The 11,540-nt window shown below is 33.8% G+C and overlaps 1 protein-coding gene and 1 pseudogene across 1 annotated transcript; both read right to left on the bottom strand.

The window, feature by feature from the left end:
• Window positions 1-460: 460 nt before the first annotated feature.
• Window positions 461-3,363, bottom strand: LOC114753059 (U3 snoRNP-associated protein-like EMB2271; annotated as a pseudogene).
• Window positions 3,364-4,959: 1,596 nt separating this feature from the next.
• On the bottom strand, window positions 4,960-5,373 carry LOC114753058 (vegetative cell wall protein gp1-like). Its single transcript, XM_028941726.1, has one exon. The coding sequence runs from the start codon at window positions 5,371-5,373 to the stop codon at window positions 4,960-4,962; it is 414 nt and encodes a 137-aa protein (XP_028797559.1).
• Window positions 5,374-11,540: the final 6,167 nt, after the last annotated feature.

Here is an 11,540-nt window from a genome sequence, read left to right as displayed (position 1 = left end):
ACTGCACCAACCCATGAAGAAGATGATGAACAACGATGAGGATCTCAGCTTGGTGCTGACCACTTCGTTTCTTTTTATTAAGCATAGGCGTCATCCTACTCCTGTTAGAGGCTTGTTCGAGATACCGTTGATCATTGAACGTGGACACTTCTTCTCCTAGTAAGAATTTGTATTTTAGTTCGCTATATTGTGAAAGACTACTTTTTGTTGGACTCACATGCTGATCACTTTCTGCAGATGGAAGACAATGCTATAACTTTCATTTACTAATTAAATCAAGACTCTGCAAATTTCTAAAAATTTCAAAAAGCTAAAGCATGAAAATGATGCACAAGGAACATCTGTGTGCTATTTGTATTTGTAATTAAGCTGTGAATAGTGTGACTCATTCAAACTTTGTGCGAAATACGAGACATATATTAGTTTAAACAGTAAGAAGAGAAGAGAAGAAAGATGGTACCATTTGGGATTGTTATGTTTTCGTTTGGCTTAGATTCCAACTCTTTTGTGAGTTCAGCGTGAGCATTTTTCACAATGTAGAGAGGCTTCTTTCGCATTACGCTCCAAAGCTCAATGCTTCCATCATCCGATCCAGACAAGAACTCATCATTATTCACAAAGCAACAGCATTCTACGGACGATGCCGAAGGTCTAAAAATTAATTGTGACTCTTCATGAACCTAAGAAAAGATTCATTAAACAATGTTACAGACCACCTTACATCTGAAAATTAAGGACACAAAACCCTTAAAAACGAGGGGGGGAAAAAGCTTCTTTTATGCCCATTTCTGTCTTGTCCATTTCCTCTTCAAGATAGAGGCTTCGAATCAAAGAACAAAATGAGAAATTTGAATACATAGTGTTTGAAGTGGGAAAACAATGTGTGCGTTATATAATATACGAGGTTAATTACCTTAAACAACCGCATGGTACGATCACGTCCAGCTGTTAGTGTCCTTTCTTTTCGTAAGCAATCAATGGTTAGTACTTCACTTTGGTGGCCAAGCAACCCATCCATAAAAGTTCTGTCTTCACATTCCATATCTTAACTGTTCGATCAAGTGAACCGGAAAAAAGTTCTGAAGTTCCTTGCCTAAAAGTTAGACATGAAACGGCCCCTTTATGGCCTGAAAAAGCCTGTAAAATTTGACACAAAATTGAGAGCTATAAGCACAGAAATTAACGATATACATGCATGGTACAGTTAAAGGGAAAGGCTAGAATGCCTCATCAGACTAAAGGGTCTCTAAAATAATAGTGGATGTCCTAGGGAAGCAAGGAGCTAATTAGTTAATATAGGAATTTTGTTAAAAATGTCCATATAAAATTCATGATCTATCGTCTAAGGCTTTTGGTTGAAAAATAGGAATCATTTTAAAGGTTAGAATAGGATATGTTTACTTGAAAGCTTACATTGCCAAACATGCAGCAAATTGTTATAAGTTCTAGGAGAAAGCTCATTCCAAAAAACTAATTAATATAGGAAGGAGAGCTTCTTAAACTTATAAACATTATTTTTCTTATGAAGCTGTTTAACGTGGGACTCGTAACAATGATTCCTCGATATTTGAGAGTTGAGGTTAATCCTCTCCATGATATCGACCTCTCAATGAATGCACAAATAATATTATCAGTACAAGTCTAAAAGAAAAGGCCCATTCAAAAGACTATTCTACTAAGAAGAAGAGTTCCTTGAAGCTATAGATTTTCCAATTATGGGATTCATAACACAAATTACAAATTAGAAATTTTCCTTGGTGTTAAGACCATATAAACAATAAATAAATTCTTCCATAGAAGAAAGAGCTACTGAATCTCCAACTGTAAACGATTTACCAGCTGGCTAGCTTGCTTATCGTTTATGCTTAAACCTAGAAATGCACGGAGACAATGATCACATTATAATCTAGAAAGATCAAAGTAATACCTGAACATGCTCTCTTGTGCGAGTATCCCACAGATGAACATGGCGGTCGAGGCCTCCGGTGGCCACATACCGGCCATCGGAGCTCACGGCCAATGCTAATACTTGTTTACTATCCCTTCCAGCCCGACCTTGTGGTTGTTTCATCCCATGAGACCTCAATGCTTCATCACTAGGCCATTTGTACTTTTCACTTTTCCCACTATTTACATCCCACTGCACGATAATCCCATCCTTTGAACCTGAAAATCCCTTCATGTCATCCTCTGATAAGGCCACAGCAGTAACAGAGGTGTTTCACTAACAGGTGAAATTCTCCACTTGTTCCTTCTTTTTTCACCCTATATTAAATTTATCATATATTATAAGTAACACACTATTATGATAATATAAGGGCTATTTAATTAGTTTGAGTAGATTAAAAAAGTTAAATAAATTGCTTACTTCTAACGAATGTAACATAATTTCTCTAAAATACTTACATATAACATTGGATTAAATATTAGTTTATAAGTCAGATAAATTAGTATAAAACAGATTAACCTGTTCTACCTAATCAAAATGAACTCCTAATCAGCTTTTACATTCCAAGTCCCTAGGTTAATGCAATTGCAAACACAAAATAAAGTCGATAAAAAAGGGAAGAGTTACAGATAAGTCAAATTAATTATTTAATTACTGATAACTCCCTAAACTTGACATGCTATTATTAATGGTTGAACTTCTAATAAATTTTCAAATTTGACTAGTCAATGTCGCGTATCGCAAGAGGATTCCTAATAAATTCTGGGTTAGAATTATTACAAGTCCTCTTGCGATGGTTATGAGGTAAAATTAAAAATTTAAGATTTATATTATGTCTTTCCGCAAGTTTTCAGAAATCTTATTAGTATTTAGTCAAACTGAGCAAACTTATCAGTAATTAATTTCTTTTATTGGACTTACCGGAAATTTATTTCCTTAAAAAAGTTGCAGAAATCGATATATAATTAACGACTTCAATCCTGAACAAGAAAGAATATTTCTGCAGCGTTACCTGGATGCAAATGCTCTCCGAACCCGACCGCTCTCTTCTTGATGTTCCTGGATCAACTTCTGGGCTATGAGTGAGTCTCTTTCGACTTCCTTTTCTTCTTCTTCTCTCTCCGAGCAATATCACGAAACATTTTCAGATAATCTTCTGCAATTCTCTTCCTTGCTTCACCCTCAGTTTCTTCTCCTCCTCCTCCTCCTCCTCCTCCCATTTGATCTTCCTCTTTCCCGTCGGCGCCATCACTGCCTATAAAGAAGTCATCGCCCTCTTCGTCGCTTTCTATCTCACTGGCATCGTCATCAACTTTCCAATGCTTTCTTGATTCGCTGCAAAACAGAGGATCATGATCGGTTGGGAAATTTCTACCTTTTCTTCCACCTTTCTTCTTAAGATTCTTTCTCCCCATAGAGGAATGCTTAGAGGTCACTCATCACTCCACGGAGAAATCGGAGAAGACAGCTAGGGTTTTAGCTCTTCGAGTTTACGAGGTTTACAGCTATGAACAGAGTGATGGAGGCGCAGCGGGAGAATAATTGTATTTTATGTAATTAATGCGAATATCTTTACAAAAAAGGAAAGACTGGGGGAAAAAAATCTGTTCTATGTCATAAGTACGTTAAGATATCGTATTGATGTAGCATATGTATTAATTGAGTAAAAGGAAATATGAATCCTATCCTCCATTTATATAGCTCAAATCAAATATTTGGTACCCCTCTGCTCTTTAATATAAAACCTATTTAATTGATTTGATTAGATTAAAGAAATTAGTTAAGTTAGTTAATTATAAGAAATATGATATGTTTTTTTTTCCTAAAACACCATAATCATCTTTCTTAATATCCTCCATCTCTTACTTACTTGATTATAGTTGAGGAGTATTCATAGGGCTAATTTAGAAAAATTGATAAATATGATAAATAGGTTTTATATTTAGGATCAAAATTAACCGAACAATTAAATCCTATATTAAGTACAAAAGAAGTAATATTTAAACTTAGTGTTTAGATATTAAATTAAACTTAAATCTAATCTAATTTTCCAATTGTCATGAGAGATATTAAGTTGAGATATTTTTCTTGTGGTAAAATAAACAAACTGATCGAAAAAATATTAATATACAAATCATTTAGTTAGTCATACGTTATGGATCATTAATTAAATGTATATCTATTAAGTCGCTAGTTCAATATATGTCAGACTCCAGATCCTTTGAAATTTAGATAACCAAAATAAATTGCAATAACTTTTTTCAATTCAAAATCTCTTTAAATGATCATAAAAATTTTATTATTATTTGAAATCATTTATTTAATAGTATTTATATTTTATTTCACCAATTTGAAATCATTCACGATTTTAATTGCATGTGGATGTAATGTATAGTTGATTTACGTTGACCATAAGAAACAGGCAGATGTGGTTCTCGGCGGACCAGAATGTTAATTAAGTCCACATATAGAAGCAAAAACATTATAAAACAAAGTTAACGCAGCATTAATTCCCTTAACCTCTGATTTGATATAGATAAATATAAAATCCAATATCAGTAGCAATTAAGAAACTCATTCTCCAATAATGTCATAACTATTTATTATTAATTATCAAAAGCAAAAGAAAAACCGGTAGCCTCACAAGCCACAACACAAATCTCCGATCCTGACATAGAAAAAAAGTAATCGAAGGCCATAACTATACCAAATAAAGTATGTATTATAGATGCTGCTGAGTGCTCAATCATATATAACTCAAGTACACACAGACACAGACACACATATTGTTCTCTTTAAAAACTCCGTTTACTAATTGTCATACAAGAAAATGCAAAGAAAAATAAAATGATAGCCTCGTACAAATAATCCTCCGGAAGTAGAAGAAAAGAAAGCGAACGAGGGCCATATAACTATAGAAATAAAGTCAAGGATATATGTTTAATTTAATATGCTGCTGAGTGCTTATTCATTATCGCTTAGTATGAACAAGAGGACGAAACATATATTGTTCAAGGGCTGGGAAATAAAGGTGAGGGAGAGGAAGATGGAATGGATGGATTAGCATTTGAAGGAGGAACATTATTATTGGGCTGAGGCAAATTTGGTATTAAAGGAAAAGTACACGCGAGTCCAGGCAAGTTTGGTGTTGAAGGCAAAATACATGGAAGTTTAGGCAAGTTTGGTGTTGGTGAAGGCAAATTACTTGGAAGTCCAGGTAAGTTTGGCGTTGAAGGCAAAGTAAAAGGAAGTTTAGGTAAGTCTGGTGTTGATGATGAAGGCAAATTACTTGGAAGTCCAGGCAAGTTTGGTATAGAAGGCACTTGGAGAAGATGACGAGCTGCTATACCTGAATTCATCATGCTTGAAAATGTGAGAGCCACGAGGAAAGTTATGACTTGCGATTTCTCAGAAGAAGAAGCCATATGGCTGGATTATATATATGAAGTTGGAAAAGTGAAGAGGAAATAAAAGAATAAGATGCTTCGGTTTCAGTATTGACGATATGATTCAAGTGATGATAGTTTGGGGTCTTATATAGATAGAATAATTAGGCAGACGATGTGTAGTTAATTACGGAGAAGCTTTTAAGGATTTATGGAGATCTACCATCTTGGATTGGTACGAAAAATATAGGGCGGGTTTGGAGCCTCTCTGATGTGCCTCCTTTTAATGCTCTCTATAATGCCTCAACCTCCTAATTCCTAAATGCCTCATATAATTTCGAATTTTTCATGATTTTTCATAGAAGAATCCTCGAATTTATGCATTTGTTATTTATTTTAGAAAACTCATATAAAGTTTAAAAATTGCACCATTTTATCAGTGTATGTAAGATATTAATATGTTACTAAGTTTATCTAAAATTTAATAATCAAAAGAAAAATGAAAAATACTTTGGAAGTTGGGGTATTTCAAAGAGAATTAATTAGAGAGTATTAGAGAGAGGCACATTAGAAGTCTTAAGCCCGACGTAAAGTTTCGCTTCATAAATAAGTAGCTGAGGGGCTGACAGATTAGTTTATGCTATTGACATGTGGAAAGTCCTACATAATACTACCTCCAATTTTTAATATAAGGCTAGTTAACATATTTGAGTAGATTAAAAAAATTAGTTAAGTTAGTTATTTATAATAAATAGGCGTTCTATTTTCTAAAATATCCTTGCTAATCACGTGTATTAGATAAAACTAAGTATTTAACATCTACAATTACTATAAGGGCTATCTTAAAAAAATGGATAAATGTGAGAGACAAAATGGATTGGAGTCTTATATTTAGAATTAAATTGAATATTAAATTAGCTATTATATTAAAGACTAATGGTAGTATATATTTAGAGGTCTTTTGTTAGGTCTGATCAATTTGTTGAATTGAAAATGCCTGTAGTGTTGTATACTTACATTTAGGTCGGTTGGTCGTTAATTAACTAGAAACTCTCAAACGTCGGATAGGTTATTCATATAGAAATGTGGTACGTTTGGAATAATAGAGTAGGTTGTATATGCTTACACATGATTATGTTAAAGTTAACCCACCAAGTCGGTGGATTTAAATAAATTGATGTCATGATCGATTCAACCTGTTCTGGAAACTTTAACTTTATTTCTGGTTAACGATGATGTAAACATGTGTTTAGTTTTCTTTTTTTAAGATGTTCTCCTAATTATTCAAATATAAGGATAACAAATGGTCTTCTGACTTTTTTCCTCTCTCTCCATTTCTTTCATTCAATTTTCTTTTTCTTTTCATTCATTTCTTCTCCTCATCCAAAACAGAGCATAAAGAACTTTTGGGCATAGTTGTTATGAATTGTACAAGGGTTCTTGAATCTTTAACAAGTAACGTTTCGTTTCCAATTTTTTTTAAATATAAAATAAGTCTCGTTTGAAGGAGTCTCTCAGTTCCCTTCATCAATGACCAGATAAAGTTTCGTCCATATTTTTTTGGAGAAAAAACTCCTAGTATTTAAAATTTGGGAAAAAAACATTTTATGCAGAGATCTTTTGTTAGGTCTCACCCATTTGTTAATGTGATTGAAAATTCACCTTGTGTTACAGACTACTAGGTAGGTTTTGGTCTTTGACTTGAAACTCTCAAATACATGTATACATACATATATAGGATGGCCTATTGTTGTGTCGTAATGTGGTACTTTTAGAGTCGTAGGATATGTTTTGGGAAAATGACCCACAGGTCCCAAGGAGTAGACTTTATTCATTTAAAGTCCCACAAAATATCAAAATTATTAGCAGGTCCCAAAAGATCTTAGAATATTATATTCTAATTATAAAATGATATCACTACTCCTCAGATTCCCAATTCACGTTTTCTCTGCCATTACGAGTGACAACCTCAACAGTGACTATTAACAACCCAATAAGCTATTGACAACCTAAGCAGTATCCGCTGACAACTTACTTTATAGGATCACATAACCTCCATATAAGAGTAAATTATAACCAAATAGTATAATACAATAATTTTAACACCAAAATAAGAAACTTTTCAAAGGCATTAAGTATTTTAACTAAACCCAATAGGATTATATTAGAATTTTAATATGGAGATCTATTGACAACCTCAACAGTGAGTATTAACAACCCATGGAGAGCTGTTGACAACCTAGACAATGTCTGTTGACAATTGACTTTATAAAATAATATAACCTCTACATAAGATCAAATTATAACTAAATAGCATAACATGACAACTTTAACACTGAAACTAAATAATGTTAGATTTTAGTGTTAAAGTTGTCATGTTATGCTATTTAGTTATAATTTGATCTTATGTAGAGGTATATTATCCTATAAATTTAGTTGTCAACAGACACTGCTTAGGTTGTTAACAACTCTTCTAAGATTGTTAATACTCATTGTTAATGTTGTCAATAGATCTCCACATTAAAATTTTGCTATAATCCTATTGAGTTTAGTTAAAGTACTTAATGCTTTCGAAAAGCTTTCCATTTTGGTGTTAAAATTGTTGTATTATACTATTTGGTTATAATTTACTCTTATGTGGATGTTATGTGATCCTATAAAGTAAATTGTTAGTGGATACTACTTAGGTTATCAATAGCTTCTCATTGGGTTGTTAATAATCACTGTTGAGGTTGTCAATCATAATGGCAGAGAAAACATGAATTGGGAATTTGAGAGGTAGTGATATCATTTTAAAATTAGAATATAATATTCTAAGGTTCCTTAAGACCTACTAGTAATTTTGACATTTTGTGAGGCCTTAGATAAACAAAGTTTAATCTTTGGGACCTATGCCTCATTTTCTCATATGTTTTTGCGTGTGGGTTAATTATTTAGTAAGGTTGTGTGTGTGTCTCTCCCTATATATCACTATGTTGAAAATCGAACCCACCAGATTGACAGCAGACTGTACAAGCTCACATGATAGATTCGGCTTATTTTGGAAATTAAACTATATATAGGTTATTTATCAAGATTGTGTGTCTCTATATATATAGGTGGCATCCTACTGACTCTGAATCTATCTCTTTTTTCGAAGATCGACCTTATTCTTTTTAAAAGTTTCCGTAATTATTGTTTTCCTTAAATTTTTGGTAACGAGTGTATATTAATTTTCGTTTAATTTTTCATTGTGGATTTGCTGTAAAAGGGTAGTCAGAATATTTTGAATGCTCCATTTAATTGGGATAGTTGATAAATGGCTTTGTCATATATATTTTTATCCTCATAATTTAGTCCTTTTAATATCTATTTGAGGCTAGCGAATTGATATTAATAGAGAAATATTCCATTTTATTAGCCAAGTTTCAATAATGTGTGAATTTTAAGTGCTTATAAATTCTCAACTTTTAAAGTATAATTTTTTTTTAAAAAAAATAGTTTTTCACATGTGCTGCTTAATTTTTTTTTTTTTGTACAGGTTTCTTAGAGCTAATGAAGTCAAGAATTGATTTTAGAACCTTTTATTATTTACAGCTTTCTTGTGGTCTTTTTATGTAGTTTTCAATTAAGGTTAATTGTGTCTTTTTGTTTTTTTCCCAATTATTGCTTTTTTCTCCTGGCCGGGTCCGTCGCTTTGTATTTCTTTTTTTTTTTTTTCAATAATACAGAGAGATATTGTTCTTAGTTCCAATAAAAACATATTAAGAATTTCTTGTGTAAATAACATTAATTAGGAGGAAATAGTAGCATCTAGCTTTCAATATAAGAAATGCAAAGTCCCATCTGAATTGAAAGAAGCTCACACTCCAATAATATTACATACACAGTGTTTATTAATTGCCACAAAAAGAAAAGGGGAGGAAAACAATGATAGCTTCTCTCATAATATAAATCTTCCCTGACATAGAAGTAAGAAATAATCGACCAAAGGATATAACTCTGCTCACTAATTGTCATATGAAAGAAAAGTAAAAATGAAAAATGCACAGACAGCCTCATATAGAGAAAGCCTCCGAAATAATCCTGACATATACATTCAACATATTAATGCCATCCATTGACAATTTCATCTATTGTTAATGGATGGCCATACTATGTTGAATATATCTATATATATATATATATGCGCTGGTGAGTGCTTACTCATTATATATATATATATATATATATATATGGGAGAAAATATAGTGTTCAAGGGCTTGAAGACGAAGAAAGTGGGGGAGAGAAGGATAGGAGAGTAGGCGAAGGAGGAGGAACATGATGAGTTGGCTGATGGAACTTTGGTCGATAAGGGCTTGAACACGTAATGAGTAGGATGACTACTAGGAGTTGCTACACTTGAAAACGTGAGAGCCAGAAGCAAAGTTACGATGATGGTGAGGACCAACTTCCAGGAAGAAGCCATATATGTGTGTGTGCGCACGCGCCCCTGGATTTTATGGACTTGATAAGATATATATAGAGTGAAGAAGAAGCTGAACAAGTGGATGCTTAATTTTAATTTGATTTGAGTTTTGATGATGAGCTAAGGGATGGTTCTTTGTCTTATATGTATATATTGTTACAGAATAGTCTAGGCCCAGTCCATATTACCCAGTTTGTATATTTTGTCTGTATTGTATTGTGTGATGATTCCTTGTAATGGAATTCTGTATACGTGTCATTTTTGTATAGATTCTGTTACTACAATTCACAGTTGTATATTCTCTAGAACCATGTATTCTGTTATATAAATATATGAGACCCTGAGCACTACTATTCAGTGCTTCAGAGCTTATTCCTCAATCACTTTTTTCCTTCCTAATTTCTTGCTTGGTATCAGAGTGATGATGGCAGAATATGCCAAATCCGACTCAGCTTCCCCTGTCTTATCTATTGTCAAGACGTATGCGCTCTTTAGCTCCTCTAGCCAGATGGCAGCGGTCAAGTTGGACCGTACAAACTACCTGGTCTGGGAATCGATCATTCTTCCTCTAATCAAAGGTAATAGACTTGCTTCTCATGTTGATGGAACGACTAGTGTGCCTCTATGTCTAGTTCCTGATACTGTAGGTTCCATGAAATCTAATCCCAAATTTGAAGATTGGTACTCTGTTGATCACATGCTAGTTGTGGAATACGATGACCCAATAGATCTCAACTCAACTTTTGCATTGCAAACAGCTAAAGACTTGTGGCATAGTGCTAAAGAATTAACATGTGCCTCTATAAAAGCATAAGTTATGGCTATCAAAATCGAGTTGCACAACACTCGCAAGAACTCGTTGACAATGGATGCTTACCTATCAAAGATAAAGAGCCTTTCGGATGAACTTGCTCTTACAGGAGCCCCAATCGAAACTAACAAATTAATCCTTCACACACTAAATGGGTTGGACACCAATTATAATGCTATAGTCGTGAAACTTGTTGATCAACCCAATTTGACTTGGATTTCAGCCCAGTCGTCCTTACTTGCGTTTGATCAAAGGCTCGAGCAACTCACCCAGTTCTCACATCTGAGCCTTCAGCCCTTTGTTAATGCTATGAACATTGATGCTCTTCACTCGGACTCTGGTAGATAGTTTGATTCTGGAAATGGGGGGAGATGATGGTGTGGTTCTTGCAATTCTCAAGGAATTCACAGTCGAGGACATCGTAATGGTGGTCATCCAAACTGTCATTGGTCTCAATGCCCAAGCCATACTTTGGCTACATGCTATTATAAGCCTTACAATGAATTTACTTCTCGTTTTGATCATTTTTCTGGCTATAATCCACAGCTATTTTATGCAAATCCCCAGATAGTCACAGATCTATCCTAGTATATGGATGGCGGTGCTAATTATCATGTGACGCTTCATCTCGAGAATCTAGATCATGTTACTTCAGTTGGTAAGTCTCATATCATTTCTTGTACTGGTGTTCGAGGGTCCATTATGGGCATTGGCTCTACTACTTTTCCTTGCAGTCAGTCTAAATTACTTCTTAAGGATGTCTTGCTTGTACCTTCTACTACCAAGAATTTAATGAGTGTTAATCGATTAACAACGATAATCCTGTGGATGTGAATTTTACTAATTGTGGTTGCAATGTGAAGGAGACGGTGATAGGCAAGCTGTTGATAACAAGGACACCCAATGGAGGCCTGTATCCAATAAGTAGTAAAGATCGATTGGGGCCTG

Source organism: Neltuma alba, unplaced genomic scaffold (assembly GCF_004799145.2).
Source record: "Neltuma alba isolate B1F8T4 unplaced genomic scaffold, ASM479914v2 tig00007638_pilon, whole genome shotgun sequence".
NCBI classification, from domain to species: Eukaryota; Viridiplantae; Streptophyta; class Magnoliopsida; order Fabales; family Fabaceae; genus Neltuma; species Neltuma alba.
The sequence above is the reverse complement of the archived record's forward strand: the minus strand, read 5'-3'. Positions and strand labels throughout refer to the sequence as shown.